At 47.6% G+C, this 20,197-nt stretch overlaps 1 protein-coding gene and 1 long non-coding RNA gene across 7 annotated transcripts in view; both read right to left on the bottom strand.

Annotated features, from left to right (window-relative positions):
• Positions 1-1,821: 1,821 nt before the first annotated feature.
• On the bottom strand, positions 1,822-14,364 carry LOC120408895. The gene is made up of 3 exons (XR_005600995.1): positions 14,201-14,364; positions 2,282-2,454; positions 1,822-1,917 (listed from the first exon to the last, which is right to left on the bottom strand). It is a non-coding gene; the product is annotated as an uncharacterized LOC120408895 (long non-coding RNA).
• A 5,185-nt stretch (positions 14,365-19,549) lies between these two features.
• Positions 19,550-20,197, bottom strand: part of PDLIM1 (PDZ and LIM domain 1) — a 95,467-nt gene continuing 94,819 nt past the window's right edge. For all 6 annotated transcript variants that reach the window (XM_039481187.1, XM_039481182.1, XM_039481183.1 and 3 more), the window contains one exon: positions 19,550-20,093. In XM_039481187.1, the coding sequence (XP_039337121.1) occupies positions 19,907-20,093 (187 nt within the window). In that variant the 3' untranslated portion in view covers positions 19,550-19,906. The remainder of the gene's footprint in view (positions 20,094-20,197) is intronic.

Genomic DNA, 20,197 nt, shown 5'->3' with positions numbered 1-20,197 from the left:
AAAACAGGCAAATTGTTCTGTATTTTCTGTCTCCCCCACATCAGTACTGGCGGATCCTGCTGCTGGCCAGATCCCTGCTCACCAGCTGCCTGCCCACCAGCAGTGAGTGCGGGGGGGGGGGGGTTCCAGTGACCGATAATAGTGGTGGGTGTGCAAGGCGAAGATGCGGCATGTGCAGCCAGCCATTCCCTCTGCTGGGCCACCAGGGCCCCACCCCACCCCACCCCACCCATCCCATTTCTGCCCAAGACCCTCCTGCCTGGGGTGCTGGCCAGGAGGAGCCAAGCCCTGCATGTTCCAAAGCCCCACACAGCACTGGCACAGGGAAGCCTCTCCACCCCACAACTAAACTCTGGAGTGGCTTAGGGATGGGGGGGGAGGAGAGGGGAGCACTTTCCAGCCTGTTCACTCCCTATATCCTACAGGCTCCACAGCAGCCCCCAGGGCAGGGGCTTAGCACCCTCTTCACTCCCTGCCCTGGGTCCTGCCCCCAGCGAGTATGGGACTGCTCCATCCCCTAGGCACTCTCCCTTCCTGTGCCACCTCTCTGGCCAGGTTCCCTGCAGCCCCTGCAGCCAGGTTCCCTGGGCCCTGGTGCACCATGCACCCTTAATAGGGTTGTCAGTTTTGGTTGTATTCCTGGAGGTTCCATCACATGACAATCTTTAATTCCTAGAGACTTCAGAGCAATCTTGGAGGGCTGACAACCCTAATCCTTAGGGCTTAACCCCTTCCTGCCTATGCTGCAGCTGGGTTATGGCAGTTGCCAGCAGCAGCCTGGAGGTGTTAGCTGCCTTTCAACATGATGCAGGCAGGAAGGGACAAGCTGCTTCCAGCACTGGGGTGTGGGGGGAGGAGGCAGAGAAGAGATGAGCTTTGCAAAGACATGGGCCAGGTCATCCCTCCTCCCTCCACCTCCCCAGTGGCTGGAAGCAGCTCCCGTCCCTTCCCTTCTGCAGTACCAAAAGGCTGCTGCTGGCCACATTCTGGTGTGAACCCTGGCAGAAATCTGGGGGAGGGGGGCATATGACCTGCGTGCCCCTGCACATGACTCCAGGCCACACACACACTCCCTGTGTGAGAGAGGGGTATGGGTGTATGTCACCTCCCCCCATGTGGGGAGTGGGGTGTGTCGTGTGTGTCAGGTCACCCCTCTCTGTGTGAACCTTAAAGATAAGAAGGTAAATAAAAAGAATCCAACTATGCTGTATTGCTTTTTAACTGGGGCTCAGTCAGCTATGTTAATTTGAATGTACTGCATAGTTCTGATTGATTGCCATTGAACTTGCTTGTATACCAGTAATTTTACCAGGTGTCCCATATTTAGCACAGAGAACTACGGTCACACTAGTGTTTGGTTTTCTGCAATCTGAAAGTTGGCAACCCTAGCTTCCGAGCCACACAGAGCTCTGCTTCAGATCTTCCTGTGGCAGCGAGGAAGGGTTAGCGAACCTTCCCTTCTGAAGCAGAGCAGGAAGGTTGGGATCTCCTGGGAATTCCTCCTTTTGTAGCTCAAGCATTTGACGTACCCCCCTTCCTTGTCTGTAGGAGAGCCAGAGAAAAAGCAGAGAACTGCATTTCTGGGAGGTTTCCCTCCTTCACCATTATTCAGACTCCACTCAACTTTGGGAATTTGCTGCCAATACTCTAGCACCAAGATACCTGGTTACAGAAAGCCTCAGGAGATACACTGCTGGCATAAGGGCTGTGGCTGCAGCGCCACTGCAGTCAATGGCAATTGCACCCATTCATGACAATGGTGGATTTGGCCCATAGAGGCCAACATTTATTTAATCCAAAATACATTAGTTCATGTTATTGTCTAGATTCAAGCTGGTACTGTCTCTTTCAGCGCTGCAGGACCAGGAGTTTCCTCCAGAAAATGCTCAACACACGAGTGACAGGTTTTCCTTTAACCTATATAATAGAAAAGCAAAAATGACTGACTTTCATTTAAAATACTGCCGAAGGGATTTCCCAACTCACACACAAGCATGAGATGATTTCAAAGCGGTGCTGAGTATCCTCAATGCCTATTGAGCTCAGCTGGAATTGTGGGTGGTTAGTACCTGGGAAAATCAGATTTTCTCACACACACACACACACACGTTAATACCAGTGTGGGTCTTTGTCCCTCTCTAGCAGGTGGACCATGTAGACAGTTTTATGGGTCAGGCAGCGAGGTTCATGCTTTTAGATCCAGAGAGTTCAACTACCACAGATGACCCACCAGTTGTGGGGGTGTGTATTCTATCAAGGAAATAAGGATTTAATTTCTCACCTGTTAGTAGTTGGAAGACTATTGGTAGTTTCATCCTGAAAAAGTTGTCCCAAGTTGGAAGTAGTAACATTTACGTGTGCGCACACACGATCAACTTGGGAATGGCTCCCCTTCCAAACATGCTGGTGGACGTCTCACTTCAATTCTTCCCCTCTCTGCACGGCCAGCACTTACTGCAATGAAACACAGCTAAAACCATGAGAATCCTGCCAGAACACCCATACAGAGATGCACATTGTATGGGCCCCTTTCAACCCTAACCATCCATTCTAGGACACAAGATGTGGTGGGAGCCTCACTGCCTGCATACAGCATGGAAAACTTGCTCTACTGACCTGTTTACACTGAGTGGGTGGGGGAACAAAACCAACGGCAGCTAACATTAATCCTTGCCAAGAAGCTCATTCCAACATTTATACCCAGTCGCACACTCGCCCAAGTGCCACTGAGCTGCTCATCTCTAGCAGCTGGCTGAAGAATCAGTCCTTGCACTGTTCAAGGTATACTCCGCATTTGGCAGTGCTGGGAGCCTGGGGTCAGAGGAGACACTAAATGCAGCAGTAACAGAAGATGCTGTAAATGCCCGGAATAAAAATCACTCAAAGCAACACAAACCATGAGGAGTTAAGTGTTAGTAGTTTTACAAAGATTGGCTGTAGCAAACCCATGAAAACTAGCTTTCTCTTCAAAAGAACAGGATGAATAATTCAAAAAGCACTTCACCAGTATTTTTATAAACAAGCATGTAAGCTCATTTGTCATTCCTGCCTCTTCCACCTCTGCCAAGATTCTCTGGGCCCTCAAGGCAAGGTTCCTATAGCAGAAGGGCCAGAGAGAAGGGTTTCAAGTGCTGTCATCCCACTCTTGGTCCTCCTCAGCCACGCAATTGGATCTGTTGGACTTGAGCCGAGCATGTCTGCTCCTCCACATTCAGCCACGCAGCAAGCATGCCTTCAGGAGGAGGGATGCTAGATTCAGGTGTCAGAAATGACTATGATGGGAGCTCTAATGGAGCTGCTATTGAGAGCTCTAACAATGTGCCAAACCAGTGTTGGTGCAGCCATGCCGGAGCTATCAGGATGAATTTTGCCCTGTCCCACTTGATTTTCAGGAAGTTTCTGTGCACCAGTGGTACTGGAGGGAAGACATAGATCATGGGAATGGGAAAGTGTCTGACAGGGAGCCTCTCTCGAGCCCGCAGACAGAGCAGAGCCGGTGACACTTCCTGTTCTGTCTGGATGCAAACAGGTCCACCTGGGGAGTCCCCCACCTTTAGAAGATGTGGTTGGCCACCTCTGGGTGGAGAGACCACTCGTGGCGAGATGAGAAAGACCCCCTGAGGAGACATGCCAACGCATTCTTGATGCCTGGCCATGAGATGAATGGTGTGCTGGATGCAGAAGTCCCACAGTCGGAGAGCCTCTTGGCACATGCCTGACGATCAGGCTCTGCACTGCTTGTTGATGTAGAACATTGCCATGGTATTTTCCATTAGGATTCGGACCACCTTGCCCTCCAGAAAGCAGCCAGCTGAATTGCCTTGAGCTCCGTGATATTTATATGCAGGGAACAATCTTTCTGTGACCTGAAACCTTACATGCTGATGTCACCAAGGTGGGCTCCACATCCCAGGCCTGATGCATCAGAGACTAAGGGTGCTGCGGTACACAGGTCCACAAAGGGGAACCCCTCCAACACTGATTGGATTCTGTCCACCACCTCAGTGAGGCCAGGATATGTGACAGGACTGTGACCACCCAGTCCAAATCGTGTCTGTCTGGCATGTAGACTGAAACCAGCCATGCCTGCAGGGGTCTAAGAGACATGCTGGACCATGTAAGTAAATGCTGCCATGTGGCCCAGCAGCTTGAAGCATACCCAGGCGGTTGCAAGTGGGTGGGCTCTCACGTGGGAGATGAGGTCTGACGTGGCTCAGAACCTGGACTCTGGCAGGAAGGCCCTGGCTTGGGCAGAATCAACAGAATCAAGCACTGCTCCTATAAACTCTATCTGCTGAACTGGGGACAGCGTTGATTTCGTTAGTTTATAAGCAGACCCAGATTCTGACAGGTTGATCTCACCAAGTTGAGGCTGCCTTGCACCTGAACTCATAACCTGCCTCTGACTAGCCAGACGTCGAGGTAAGGGTAGCGCTGCACCCCTCGATGCCTCAGGTACGCGGCTGAAAGGCAGAGCCACGAACTGATAGTGGCGTTGACCCACTACAAATCGGAGAAACTTTCTGTGTCCATGGAAAATGGAGATATGGAAATAAACATCCTTCAAACTGAGGGCAGCAAACCAGTCTCCTAGATCCAGAGAGGGAATGATGGAGATCACGGATACCATGCAGAACTTCAACTTCTTGAGATATTTGTTGAGGTGACACAGGTCCAGGATGGGTCTGAGGTCCCTTTTGGCCTTTGGGATTAGGAAATAGAGAACAAAACCCCTTTCCCCTCCTGTTTAGAGGGACTTCCTCTCTGGCCAACACCTTTAGGAGGGTTTCCACCTCCTGGAGAAGAGTCCCTCAAGAGGGACGGGGAGGGAGTGGTAGTCAGGAATGGAGGAAAACTGAAGGGTGTACCCAGAATTTATGGTGCTGAGCATCTAGCCGACCGAAGTAATTTGGGCCATGCGCTACGAAAGGGGAACAAACGATTGAAAAATAAATGGGGGAACTGGATCCAATAAGTTTGGTGCATTGTCCTCAGGCGCACCCTCAAAATACTTATCTTGCATAGGCGCCGACTATTAAAATTAGTAGTAGTACTAAAATTAGTAGGTGCTTAGCACCCACCAGCAGCCAACCCACTCCTTCCCCACAGTGTCTCCCGGTTGCCCTGCTGATCAACTCCTTCTTCCTCGCAGTGCCTCCTGCCCACTACAATCACCTGTTCTGCAGCATACAGGAGGTGCTGGGGGAGAAACAGGGATGAGGCATGCTCAGAGGAGGGGCACAACTGGGTGGGAAGAGGCAGAGTGGGGGTGAAGCGGGAGCTGGAAAGTGGGGTGGGGGCTTATGGAAAGGGATAGGTGGGGGCAGGACAGGGGTGGGTGAAGGTGGGACCTGGGGCAGAGTGGGAGGTAGAGCACCCCCGGGGCCCAGAGGAAGCCAGTGTCTGTGCTGTTTCGGGCCACCTGATTGGTGTGCAGAGCCCAATTGCGTGGCTGAGGAGGACCGAGAGTGGGATGACAACACTTGAAACCCTTCTCTCTGGCCCTTCTGCTATAGGAGCCTTGCCTTGAGGGCCCAGAGAATCTTGGCAGAGGTGGAAGAGGCAGGAATGACTTCCTGGAGGCATGTGGCGTGTAGACCCCCGGGGAATGGAGCATGGCATGGGAGTCTTTCAGGCAGTGCCACCTGCCATCCGTTTGCTCCGAAAATAGAGCACTGCTCTCAAATGGGAGGACCTGGATGGACTATTGGACCTCCAGGGAGAGGCCAGGGGACTGCAGCCACGAACTCTACCTCATCGAGACAGCCATAGCCATAGCCATGGCCCTGGCTGCCAAGTCTGCTGCAAACAATGCCATCTGGAGAGAAGCCCTGGCTACAGACCTGCCTTCCTCCAGAATAGACCCGAACTCCTGGCCCGGGTCTTGCGGCAGGGAATCTTTATACTTCCTAGAGATCTAACCATCAGAGGAGTGAAGTTCTGGAACAGCCTTCTAAGGGGAGCAGTGGGGGCAAAGGACATATCTGGCTTCAAACCAAGCTTGATAAGTTTATGGAAGGGATGGTATGATGGGATAGCCTAATTTTGGCAATTAATTGATCTTTGACTATTAGCGGTAAATATACCTGTAACTTTAGCGCCCTCGTGGCCAAGATGGAGTCTGCTCTGCAGGCAGCTCTGGCCAAGAGACAGCGCACGCAGGAATGCAGCAGGAGAAATCCCTTCCACCCCAGTGTTGGTGTCACTAGGCATAAATCTAGGTAACTTAGGGGGAGTGGAAGACCACAAGTGTCAATGAGGCCCCTGCTCTGGGTCTAAGTGAGCCACAGTAACTCCATTTTGTAAACTTTAACCAACCTACATGTTAACAGCCTAAAAGCAAAATGTGTAACTGTCAGCTGTCTCAGCTTGCAGCTGCAGGACAGTTTGAAACAGCAAAAAGCGGCGGGGAGGAGGGGGAGAAAGGGGAGGAAAATCTGCTTGCGTCTGTACTGTGAAGGCCATAGATAAATATGCGAATGAGAACAGTTCTAACAAGCTACATTATAGTGTTAAGTGTAACTGTTGCAAGGGGGAGGGAGGAAGGGGGAAAAACAAGGGGGGTATAAATGCTGGGACCCCGCCTGCGCGCGGGTGTGCAGGATTTGAGAATGCTTTTTCTCCCTGGCACCTTATTTGGGCTCAAATAAACTTGGTTTGCTTCTCCACGCTGGTGTGTTAATTAGTGCGACGCACACCAGGCAACGAACCCCCGCTGTTGCTTTTCCTCGGGCCCTTTGAGCAGGGCCGCCCAGAGGGGGGGGGCAAGAGGGGCAATTTGCCCCAGGCCCCGAGCCCCACAGGGGCCCCCACGAGAGTTTTTCGGGGCCCCTGGAGCGGGGTCCCTCACTCGCTCCAGGGGCCCCGGAAAAGTCTTGCGGGGCCGAGCGCAGGAGCTTCTTCGCTCCTGGTCTTCGCCGGCGGGGGGTCCTTCCGCTCCGGGGCGGAAGGACCCCCCCGCTGGCGAATTACCGCCGAAGACAGAGCGGGACCCGCCGCCGAAGTTCAGCTCGGTCTTCGGCGGTAATTCGGCGGCAGGGGGCCCTTTCCTTCCGGGACCCACCGCCGAAGTGCCCCGAAGACCTGCGGCGGGGCCCGCCCCGCCGCAGAATTACCGCCGAAGACCGGGCTGCGCTTTGGCGGCGGGTCCCGCTTTGGCGGTAATTCGGCGGCGGGGGGGGGGGCCCTGCCGCGGGTGTTCGGGGCACTTCAGCGGCGGGTCCCGGAAGGGAAGGCCCCCCCGCCGCCGAAGACCCCGGGCCCCCGGAATCCTCTGGGCGGCCCTGCCTTTGAGCCGGTAACAGTTTTGGCGTCCCTGGGTGGGCTCGAGCCAAAATTGTGCCTTGCCCGGACTCCTCCGATGGCCGGTGGACGATGGTCACAGCCGACGCCCAGCACGCACCGGTGCCTTTACCGGGGGCCTCGGCAGAGACGCGTCAGGCCGACCTTGGAGGACACAACGGTGCAACGCACTCAGATAGTGGAGAAGCTGTTGCAGGCGATGGTGAGGAACTGGTCCTGTGGATAAGGTAGGAACAGTCCAGTGGTGTGGACTTTTGCCCGAGGCTCGGGACGCCCAGCCGTTGTAATTCCCACTAGACGAGAGAGCGTCCTATAGTGGGTCAAGGGCAAGCCCATGGTATGGGGCAAGGACAGGGTATGGTTGGTAGGGCAAGGTGTACGCCCCTAGAATGCATTCTAGCAAATTGGAAGGTATTTGGTTTGGATCCAATGAGTAAGAGTAAACTAAAGATTTTGTACAGTAGACTGGCCTCAGTATCAGTTAGAGAGCCAGGAAAGGTGGCCACCAGAAGGATCACTTAATTACGACACAATCCTTCAATTACTTCTGTTTTGTCAGCGAACAGGTAGCTTCTGAAGCTGTTTGTATGGAGAGCTCTTGTAAAAATCCCCCATCATATGCCCCAGAGCTGCACTGGGAGGAGGACTGTCCGCGGGGATGTCTGTCTCTGTTGGGCTCATGCCATCCGAACTTATTGACTGTGCAGCAAGATAAGATGCATCGTGGTAATAGGAAATAATGGTCTTGGTGTGTGTGTGTGTATACCAGTGTGAGTGACTGTTAACGGAAGACGCCCAGTGTACCCTGTGAAGCGAAAGCTCGTGATCAGGACTACTCTAACGCAAGCCCGGTAACTAGTGGATCTTTAGGAGATCCGACCCACGGTGGGCTGACTCGGCCTGGCATCGTCCGGCGAGGAAGCTACCTGGGTCTAGGAGCGTGTCAACCCATCTTCCCTCCCCTTTCCTTTCCGTGTGGGCTACTGACAGTCTGATCATCTCACTGGATGCAATCAGATTAAGCGGCGCCACCTCCCAGAGACTAGCCGACGCTCTTTGCTGAAGGGAGGTGTAAGAGAGTCATGATCATCCTCGTTAGTCTCTCCTGTGTGAGTGCCCTGTAGGGAGAGACCCTTAGTTTATGAGTCGCTAGCGCGGACAGGGCACCCTCCCTGTGTGTGTAAGTGGAAAATGGGTAAGGGACAGTCTAAACATTCCACCTCACCCCCTAAGGGTACCCCAGCATATTACATGTACATACATTGTGGTCCTAAAACCTGCAGGTATTTAGAGAATTGGAATCTTCACACACGTGAAGATCCATCTAAACAATGCCCATTAGAAGGTACCTTCAATCTAGATAAGATCATATATCTCAGAGGAGCTTTTAATCACCAAAGAAAAGCCTCTGACACAGTGTGAGCAATTTGTCTAGGAACTGGTTAATTTGAAATTCAGCTTAGCCCAGAGATAAAGGGAAAGTTGCTTTGTGTTCAAGGTCAAGAATCAGCGCGGACTATGCTAAGTGCAAAGAAAAACTGTTTTCGGCCCCAGCTGGCTGTGGAAAATATAGACAGAGGCAAACCAAAGGCAATACAAGTTACAGAATTGAAATTACATTTGCAAAGCTTAACTGTTCAGTGAGATCCAACAGTCTTTGCAACCCCAAAGCCAGACAGGCAGCTGACCTGGACTGGAATCTCTGAAAAAGACACCGCAGGAGATTCCAGGGTGTAAAAGAACAGCTGTCCCAAGAGTGGAATCATGTTGGAAATTCTGGACAAGCTGCATACAGGATAATCTCCCGTCCACCTATTCCCCTTCTCTGAATGTTATATACAGATGTGGCCAGTCTGGACATGTGTGAGTATTAAAGTGGCTTAAGGCTTGGAGCATTCATGTTCTTCCTGAGTGATGTGGGAGCGTTCCCAACACTCTCCATTGTTGTTTTATTATTTTTAATGAAGCTTTAAAATTTGGTTATATGGTGTGTTTTCTTCCCCCAACCTCCTGCAGTGTCAGTCTGATCACCTGACATGAGGGATAAATTGGTAACAGAAATTTGTCACAGTTTGGTGAGCAATTAAGAATGGGGGAGCCCTGCAGAATTTACACCATCTATCTGTTTTACCCTTGTTATTTTATGTTTCCTTTGTTTGGTACTGTTGGTGTTATATGTTAAGGATTGCATGATTAAAGGTGAGCCCTAATAGAATAGGGAAACACTATCTGGTTTTGGTGCACTATCTGGTTCTGGTTCTGTTCTGTTTAACCGGTTACTGTTGTTTTTCTGCTCTGTTCATTTGGGCGTTAGGTGTGTGGGCGGAACTGAACTTCTCGTTCGTAATTCCTCAGCCATGTGTGCGATGAAGCTCTGAGGTTGTATTGAGATCCTTCTGTCCTGCCCCCTGTAACGGACAATGTAATAGAAGTAGGAAAATCTGGCTTAGATTGTAATTTTCTCTGCTCTCTGTGTAATTTTCTTTTCTGTTTAAGTGTCAGCAGACAAATGGGTGGGTCTCTGGGTAAACTCCCTAAAGGGGTTTGGATTATGTGTTAAGTAAATGGCCTTTACCCAATGGCCATGTATTTTTGCCCAGGTGGCAAGCCTCACAAGGGAGGATTCGGGTAGTCTTGTGAGTAAAAATGTTTTAGGGAAAAGACCAGAAGGGTGGGGGCTAGTTGAGAAGCCCACCCTCCTAGCTAAACTGGTAGTGGAACAAGTTTGTGCCCATGAAAGGGACGGTTCAGCGAGAAAAGCAGGATCGGGCCCAGGCGGGCAGGCAACAGACAGAGAGATTGTAGAACAGGTTGGAAACTTTTGAGGGTGTAGTGAATGGAAGGAGTAAGTAAGTATAAGCATGAGGATTTCAAATACTCAGAAGGATATTTGGAATGGTGATTTGAATTGGTAAGTGGCTGCTGAAAGACAAGCAAGTGATTTAAGGGAAAAGCAAGTGATTTTTAAGGGAAGGTGAAGAGTTAACTCTGTAGTTGCTGGAGGGAACAGCAGTTGAACTTTGTAAAAATGCTAAAGAGAAAAGTTCTTGGTGTCTTTAAAATGTATGTAAATAAATTCAGGCAAAGAAATTATTAGATTGCAATCATTTGGCTATGAATAATTTTGTTGAATTAGCTGAAGAATGTATACAGTGCTATGTAATTAAAATTGTGTTAGTCTCTAAGGGCACTGTAAGTGGTGATGTTTTCTTTCAGTGTTTAAAAGCAAAAGTTAAAAGTAAAAAGCAAGCCAGAAAGCATCTGTATTAATGCAAATTATCTAACTGATAAGGTAAAAGCCACTGAAACCTGGGCTGCCTATAAAACACATACAAGAAAATATGGGATAATTCCCCTGTTTTGCCTAAAATCAACAAGAGTATTTGTATATTTTAAGTAATGCTTGACTGCCCAGAAGGGGTAGACCTCTGTTTTTGTCTTTCAGATAATCAAAGAAAACTAATGCCAGCTGAACAGCATTCAACATACCATGCATTTACTGACAGAGTAAAAATTATGTTTTGTGTTCTATGTTCTGTCTTGTGGTGTTTGTCTTGTGGCCAGAATTGTTGTGTTTAATATTTTTATGGGATGGTCTGATTTAAAATCAAGCGGAAGTGTTGGATTGAAATGCAGATACTTGTTTTGTTCAACTTAGAATACAAAGTGTTTGGATACGTCAGAAAAATGTGATATACTAAAAGTCTAATACATTTTTTTTAAGTAAGAGGAAGAAACTACATTGGCCAAATCTTTTAATTGAAAATTGTTATTAAAATTTGCATACTAACAGTCTTTAAAAGCAAGGACATGAAAAGTTAACCCACTCCCCATATTGTACAGGGGATCCTTCTGGCTACCTCAGATTTCTAGCCAGAGGACTGGGGATGGTGGAAAGCTATTGGACTAGAGGTTGTATTGAATGAACTCATCAAAGTGGGTGTGCTTGTCTTGGTTTGTTGTTCCAAAGCTCTGTAATAAGGTTGTTTTAGTGAAAGGGTATATGTGGCATACATTAAATAATAAGACTAATGTACTGTATAACAGCAATGTGTATGTGTTCATTGTTAACAAAAGGTGCATAAGTAAAAGTTTCCTTTATAGGTTAAAGAAGCCAAAATGGAAAAAGAAAAAAAACGAATTAACTGAGGAAAAAAATAGTTAACATGCTAAGTCTAAGGATAAGGCGCCAGCCCCATTCAAGGACACTGCTCACAGCTAAGACTTGGCTAACAACCAGAAAAAGGGGGGGACTTAAATTTGCCCATGCAGCTATAAAATTTGTAAAATCTACAAAGACACTAATGCAATGTGTTAGGTTTCTTTTTTCCACAGGTAAAGGAGCACTACCCAAAGACCCTGGCAGCCTTGCCACTCCTTGGAACCAGGAGACTGGATCAATGTAAAGGTCCACCAACGAAAGACTGCTTTGGCTCCATGCTGGAAAGGCCCTTTCCAAGTCCTGTTGACTACCAACACCGCTGTGAAGTGCCAGAGACTGACTGCTTGGACCCAGGATTCTCACTGCAAAAAGACCCCTCCACCTCAGGAGAATTCTCCTACTGATAATTAGCCTATTCTTTCTTCTAGTTCTACCGTGCTTCTGGACAGCAGGAAAAAGGACAAGGTGATGTGCTTGTAACCTCTCCCTTGTCCACTGACAAATCTACTGTGCCTTTAAACTTTTCTAGAAAAAGCAAAACCATTACAGGGTGTCCTGGTAATCTCCCCTGTAGGATGCTGAACCACGACTGCTTCAGGAAAGAAGAAGAAACACTCACTCCACTGACATTGCCAAAGTCCAGGAATTCGACTAAAAAGGACATTGAGAACTGACCCTGGTGAAGAAACGAAGAATTACACACTGGCAGGAAAAAATTTTTGTGGGACCCATGCTTGGGAATGTGGTATTAATTGTATTTTGGGGTTTATTCTACAGGCTGCACCCTGTGTTTTGGATAAATCCTTCAGTATGTATCACCCTCCCTAATTGGATTTTAAATGACATTGCCCTTATCAGGTTTTCAAATCACTTCTACATACCCAGATTGCTCACAAGGGACTGACATTAGATTAGCACAACAGAGAACCTGGGTTATTTCCTCTGGAAAAAGAGGAAATTGAGCAGATCCCTGTGGGCTGGGGCCAATAGTGTAGCAGCCATTTGGAATATTCTTAAAGGCCAAGAACATGATAAGAAATTGGGCCAACTAGAAAAGGCTACTAACCTTATTTTTGAAGCTCAGCTATCTTAAGTACAGGCTGGAGTTGGTAAGTTACATGTCATTTCCACCCTTAGTTCAATGACCCAGAAGTTACTGACAGAGATGGTATTGAATATCACTGAGGCTGGGAAGGCATTGCAGTGGGATCTAGTATGTTTAGAAACTCAGGATTTCCTGAATGACCAGCTGATGGCCATTCCGAGTAATCTTGAGCACCAGACTTGGCCCACTGCCCTTACAGACACATCAGGAGTACCATCTGATCTGTGGTCATGAAAACATACTTGGACACTTTCTGGATGAAAGTGTGAACATTCACAGTGCTCCTTCCAAGCATATGGACCGGTTAGGGTGGGTGTGGCTCCCACATACCGAATCCTGCTGGGTCCATGGGAAGGATGCATATAAGACTAAATTATTCACCGAGACATCTGGGAAATTAAACCACTTGGTATACTTCAGGTGATTTATAGTCAGTGCCCCGATCACTTAGTTGTTAAATGAACTAGGTTCCACTCTTTTGTCCATGCATTCATTCCTGGGTTGGGGGTGACTAAGCTCAAAAGAGCAGTTGTACATATTTCTGCAGAGCTTCATTGCTTTTTGTCTTTAAAGTTTGAGAAAACTCGCCAAAAGTTTGTTGAGTATTCTCAAAGGGGGGAATTGTTGGTGTCACTAGGCATAAATCTAGGTAACTTGGGGGGAGTGGAAGACCACAAGTGTCAATGAGGCCCCTGCTCTGGGTCTAAGTGAGCCACAGTAACTCCATTTTGTAAACTTTAACCAACCTACATGTTAACAGCCTAAAAGCAAAATGTGTAACTGTCAGCTGTCTCAGCTTGCAGCTGCTGGACAGTTTGAAACAGCAAAAAGTGGCGGGGAGGAGGGGGAGAAAGGGGAGGAAAATCTGCATGCGTCTGTACTGTGAAGGCCATAGATAGAACTGTTCTCATTTGCATATTTAACAAGCTACATTATAGTGTTAAGTGTAACTGTTGCAAGGGGGAGGGAGGAAGGGGGAAAAACAAGGGGGGTATAAATGCTGGGACCCCGCCTGCGCGCGGGTGTGCAGGATTTGAGAATGCTTTTTCTCCCTGGCACCTTATTTGGGCTCAAATAAACTTGGTTTGCTTCTCCACCCTGGTGTGTTAATTAGTGTGACGCACACCGGGCAACGAACCCCCGCTGTTGCTTTTCCTTGGGCCCTTTGAGCCGGCAACACCAGGGGCACCTGTTCCAAGCCCCCCAGAGTGAACACACACACACACACACACACACACAGGAAAAGTAAAATGGATATAACAAAGGGAAGTATTTATTTACAGAGGGATGAGAGAATAAATACAACAAGAGGAAATATAAGGGGAGCAGTAAAACAGGGCTGCATCCAAACCAAGGCCCCATAGGCCCAGTGGTAGCACAGTCTGACAGGGCAGACACTGAGCAATGTGTCTGCACACAGAGTTCAGGAGGCCTGAGCAAAGTTCCAGTCCAGTGGTGAGTCTTGCATGCTCCTGGTTGTCATCAGCGCCAGTGAACTCTCCCCAGCAAACTCCTCCGGTGCCCTCTTCTGCTGCTCTGTGCAAAGCCACACAGAGCGACCACCTCCCCACTTAACTATCTACAGCCTCCCTCCTTATTCCCAGTGCAGAGTCACAAGCCCCAGTACTCACAGCCCCACACAGCTCTGGGCAGCCGTGATCCTGGGTCCAGCTCCGGCCTGTCCTTCTCGGGCGATTCCCCCCAGCACAGGGCTCCTCCGGGCTCCTGTCCTGGGCTGTCCGTCCTCCTCAGGCAGGTTCTTCCTGCTTCACTTCTCCAGGGCCTGCCGGCTCGGCTCTCCTCTCCCTCCCTGGAGCCCCAGACCCGCCCCCTGGAGTTTCCCTCCGTTTTTCTTACTCTGCCCCTCCCCCCGGGAAGAAGATTTAAAGGGGCCATGCTCTCTAAACCCCAAAGGGGTTACATACCCAATGGCCTGTGATGGGATGTTAGATGGGGTGGGATCTGAGTTACTACAGAGAATTCTTTCCTGAGTGTCTGGCTGGTGAGTCTTGCCCACATGCTCAGGGTTTAGCTGGGGTCAGGAAGGAATTTTCCTCCAGGTCAGATTGTCAGAGGCTTCCTCTGCAGCATGGGGCATGGGTCACTTGCTGGAGGATTCTTTGCACCTTGAGGTCTTTAAACCACAATTTGAGGACTTGAATAGCTCAGACATAGGTTAGGGGTTTATTACAGGAGTGGGTGGGTGAGATTCTGTGGCCTGCATTGTGCAGGAGGTCAGACTAGACGATCATAATGGTCCCTTCTGATCTTAAAAGTCTATGAATCTATGAATCTTCATGGAGGATTCCTGGGCCACTCCCGTGCACATAAAGTCATTTTTGGAGAACACTCTCTGTGTAGCTAGAGTGGCCACCGATACTCACTACACCTACTTTTTTGTTCAGATTAAACATAAAATATAAAAGAGCACGTAACCTCTACAGTTTGATTGGAAACGTGTACTCACCAGAGGTGCCTTCCCCAGCATCACGCTCCACCGCTAACTGGTCCTGTGAAGGGATGGGCTCCTGGGTTAAAAACAGTTCTTGGCTGTTGGGGAGAATGGATCCTCCGCTTGCCTGCCTCACATTCTCCTCATCATCATCTACAAAGGTCCTCCTCGTTGTTGCTCGAGGTTGCCCAGGGCTCTTGGCAGGTATCCACAGAGTGTTTTGGGGTAGTGGTGGGGTTGCCACTGAAAATCGCATGCAGCTCCTCATAAAAGCGGTATGTCTCTGGGGCAGAACCAGAACAACTGTTCACCTCCCATGTCTTCTGGTATGCTTGCCAAAGCTCCTTCATTTTCACGTGGCACTTCTGTGTGTCCCTGGTGTGGCCCTTCTCCCCCATGCCCTGCACAAACTTGGCAGAGATGTCAGCGTTTCGTCTGCTGGATCGGAGCTCTGCCTGCACAGACTCTTCTACCCACAGAGCACTAAGATCCACCATCTCCTGTGTACTTCACGCTGGAGCGACTTTGCGGCCTTGAGTCTCCCTGATCAGCTGTGCTGGTGAGCTCTCCACGCTGATCAAACAGGAAATGAAAATTCAAAAGTTCCCGTGGCTTTAACAGGGGAGCAGCTCTTTCCTGTGTACCTGGCTAATGTGCAGTGGAGTTGAAAGTGCTCTCCAGAGCAGTCACATGGAGCACTGTGGGACACCTCCCAGAGGCCAATTCATTCGAATTACACAACACAGTGTCTACCCTATGACCATGTCAACCCGTAGATGTCGAATCAAGTGGAGGTGGAGTACAGAAGTCGACTTTACAGACCACTTAGGTCAGCGGAAGGGACTCGGTAGTGTCGACACATTATCAGATTGACTTAACGCGGTTTATGTTGACCAAAGTTTGTAGTGTAGACCAGGTCTCAGATACAGAAGCAGTTTGAAGAGACCACTATCACACTTGCTGAGCAAGAGCAAGAGAGGCATTCCAGTGACCATCATGGGTGATAAGAAGGAACTGAGAGGGTACAGAGCCAGCACTGCTTCAAATACTGGTGCATGAGCACGGCACTCCAGAGCCAGCCCTACGGATATCACTAAGGCAAAAAGTCTCTGGCAACAGTGCACATGGGCACTCACAAACCTAGCATGGAATGGACATGAGCAAGCACTCAAAGAACCACCAGTATCACTTGTGGGTGAATACTTTTCATAAAGCTATCACTGTATCTGACTTCTCAATCCTCATCCTCAAAGGAAACCTGCACAACATTTTCAAAAGATGACACTGGGATCTGAAACTGAAAACTTTGCTAGACATAGAATCATAGGAGATTAGTGTTGGAAGGGACCTCAGGAGGTCATCTAGTCCAATTCCCTGCTCAAAGCAGGACCAACCACAACTAAATAATCCCAGCCAGGGCTTTGTCAAGCCTGACCTTAAAAACCTCTAAGGAAGAAGATTCCACCACCTCCCTAGATAACCCATTTCAGTGCTTCACCACCCTCCTAGTGAAATAGTTTTTTCTAATATCCAACCTAGACCTCTCTGCCTGTAGTGCCTCTGGGCTGGTGCAGCTACGCCCCGCTCCTTACTCCACGCACATCATGATATCACAAGGGAGCCTCAGGACAAATGCTTCCTCTCACCTGCTCATAGGCTTGGAACAGTCAATTTTTACCGGTAGACGTCAGTAAATGTCTATACACCCAAAAACCCACTGATACCCATTGATAATGACAGAAATTCACAGCTAGGCAAAGAAAAAATGTGCAGCTGGAAACTTTGTAGAGTGTGGTTGAAGGATATTTACTTGGTATGTTTTGATGTGATGTTGACAATTTTTTTTTGAACAGTTACAAAGATTTCATGTTTTGAATTTCAATGTCTACTGTCCCTAAATACTTATTGTTGAACTCGTCCCATAATTTCATGCAGCTGTGAAAATTTCAATCAATAAAAATTAGGGCTGTCAAGTGATTAAAAAAATTAATCGTGATTGATTGTGCTGCTAAATAATAGAATACCATTTATTTAAATATTTTTGGATGTTTTCTACATTTTCAAATATATTGATTTCTATTATAAGACAGAATACAAAGTATACAGTGCTCACTTTATATTTATTTTTATTACAAACATTTACACTAAGAAAACAAGAAATAGTAATTTTAATTCACTTAATACAAGTACTGCAGTGCAATCTCTTTATCATGAAAGTTGAACTTACAAATGTAGAATTATGTAAAAAATTTACTGCATTCAGAAACAAAAAACAACGTAAAACTTTAGAGCCCACAAGTCCACTTAGTCCTACTAGACAAATTAGAGGATTGGGCCAAAAGAAATCTGATGAGGTTCAACAAGGACAAGTGCAGAGTCCTGCACTTAGGACAGAAGAATCCCATGCACTGCTACAGACTAGGGACCGAATGGCTAGGCAGCAGTTCTGCAGAGAAGGACCTAGGGGTTACAGTGGCCGAGAAGCTGGATATGAGTCGATAGTGTGCCCTTGTTGCCAAGAAGGCTAATGACATTTTGGGCTGTATAAGAAGGGGCATTGCCAGCAGATTGAGGGATGTGATCATTCCCCTCTATTCGACATTGGTGAGGCCTCATCTGGAGTACGGTGTCCAGTTTTGGGCCCCACACTACAAGAAGGATGTGGAAAAATTGGAAAGAGTCCAGCGGAGGGCAACAAAAATGATTAGGGGGCTGGAGCACATGACTTATGAGGAGAGGCTGAGGGAACTGGGATTGTTTAGTCTGCAGAAGAGAAGAATGAGGGGGGATTTAATAGCTGCTTTCAACTACCTGAAAGGAGGTTCCAAAGAGGATGGCTCTAGACTGTTCTCAGTGGTAGCAGATGACAGAACAAGGAGTAATGGTCTCAAGTTGCAGTGGGGGAGGTTTCTGTTGGATATTAGGAAAAACTTTTTCACTAGGAGGGTGGTGAATCACTGGAATGGGTTTCCTAGGGAGGTGGTGGAATCTCCTTCCTTAGAGGTTTTTAAGGTCAGGCTTGACAAAGCCCTGGCTGGGATGATTTAGTTGGGGATTGGTCCTGCTTTGAGCAGGGGGTTGGACTAGATGACCTCCTGAGGTCCCTTCCAACCCTGATATTCTATGATTCTATGATTTGATACTTCTTATTCAGCCAATCACCCAATTCTTGTTTACAATGTCACCTGAAAGTGAAAACAGGCATTTGCATGGCACTGCTGTAGCCGGCATCGCAAGATATTTATGTGCCAGATGCACTAAAGATTCATATGTCCCTTCATGCTTCAACCACCATTCCAGAGGACATGCGTCCATGCTGATGACGAGTTCTGCTCGATAATGATCCAAAGCAGTGGGGCCCGACACATGTTCATTTTCATCATCCGAGTCAGATGCCACCAGCAGAAGGTTGATTTTCTATTTTGGTGGTTCGGGTTCTGTAGCTTCTACATTGGAGTGTTGCTCTTTTAAGCATCTCCACACCCCGTTCCTCTCAGATTTTGGAAGGTACTTCAGATTCTTAAACCTTGGGATGAGTATTGTAGCTATCTTTAGAAATCTCACATTGGTACCTTCTTTGCGTTTTGTCAAATCTGCAGTGAAAGTATTCTTAAGATTAGCAACATGTGCTGGGTCATCATCTGAGACTGCTATAACATGAAATATGACAGAATGCAAGTAAAACAGAAGATGACATACAATTCTCCCCCAAGCAGTTCAGTCAGAAATTATTTACCGCATTATTTTTTTTAAACGAGTGTCATCAGCATGGAAGCATTTCTTCTGGAATGGTAGCCTAAGCATGAAGGGGCATACAAATGTTTAGCATACCTGGTACGTAAATATCTTGCAATGCTGGCTACAAAAGTGCCATTCAAATGCCTGTTCTCACTTTCAGGTGACATTGTAAATAAGAAGTGGGCAGCATTATCTCCCGTAAATGTAAACAAACTTGTTTTTCGTAGCGATTGGCTGAACAAGAAGTAGGACTGAGTGGACTTGTCAGCTCTACAGTTTTACATTGTTTTCTTTTTGAGTGCAGTTATGTAACCAAAAAAAATCTACATTTGTAAGTTGCACTTTCATGATAAAGAGATTTCACTTGTATGAGGTGAATTGAAAAAATACTATTTCTTTTATCATTTTTACAGTGCATATATTTATAATAAAAATAATACTATAAAGTGAGCACTGTACACTTTGTATTCTGTGTAGTAATTGAAATCAATATATTTGAAAATGTAGAAAATATCCAAAATTATTTAATACATTTCAATTGGTATTCTGTTGTTTAACAGAGATTAAAACTGCGATCACAATTAATTTTTTTTGAGTTAATCATGTGAGTTAACTGCGATTAATCGACAGCCTTCATAAAAATGTAAAAAAATTCTTAACAACAAACATCTACATTACCAAAAGATACAAATTGAATTCTGCCAACCCTGTTCAGAATGCAAAGTGTTTTTTGGGGGTGGGGGCGGAAGGAGGCCAACATACACAGAACTGGAAGAAATGCAGACAACGGTTTGCCTTGTAGATTCATCACGTTTATTGAACATGAACAGAAGGAAAAACAACTGAGACACACAGCTTCTGTGCTTCAGCTTTGGCTTCTGATTTTCATCTGCAATCAACAGTGAAGGGAGAAAGATTGGACAGTACAAAAAAGGGATCCAAACTGATTTGTCAGAGCAGATTTTTAAAAATGCAAGTGTTGAACAATTAGTGACACCTAAGGCTAACAGATGGAGGGTTACTGTGGCAGCATAAGAAAAGCCATGCCGAGCATTACTTATTGCAAGGCAGGTTCAATGGGGGGGGGGGGGGCTGCTTTTTGGAAAACAGTAGTGTAGGAAAAATAATACAGAGCCGATGATGTCATTCACTTTGGAAAGACAGTGACCACCTCATAGCCTTCGGGAGGGGTCACTCGCTCCCGGGCATGCGTCTCGCAATAGATGCAATCTTCCACAAAGAAGTGTCCTTTCTGCTTGAGGTTTGTCCCACAGTCGCTGCACACGTAGCACTCTGGATGGCGGTGCTTGTCACGCAGTTTCACGAACACCCCCCTGTGGAAAACAACATAATGGCTCAGCTCTGGGGCTCCTGCAATCCCTCAAGGACTCCCTGGCTGAAATTCCCCATGCTTGCCCACTACTGGTACTGCTCCAGA

Source organism: Mauremys reevesii, linkage group 7 (assembly GCF_016161935.1).
Source record: "Mauremys reevesii isolate NIE-2019 linkage group 7, ASM1616193v1, whole genome shotgun sequence".
NCBI classification, from domain to species: domain Eukaryota; kingdom Metazoa; phylum Chordata; order Testudines; family Geoemydidae; genus Mauremys; species Mauremys reevesii.
Note: the sequence above shows the minus strand (reverse complement) of the source record. Positions and strands in the feature narration are given on the sequence as shown.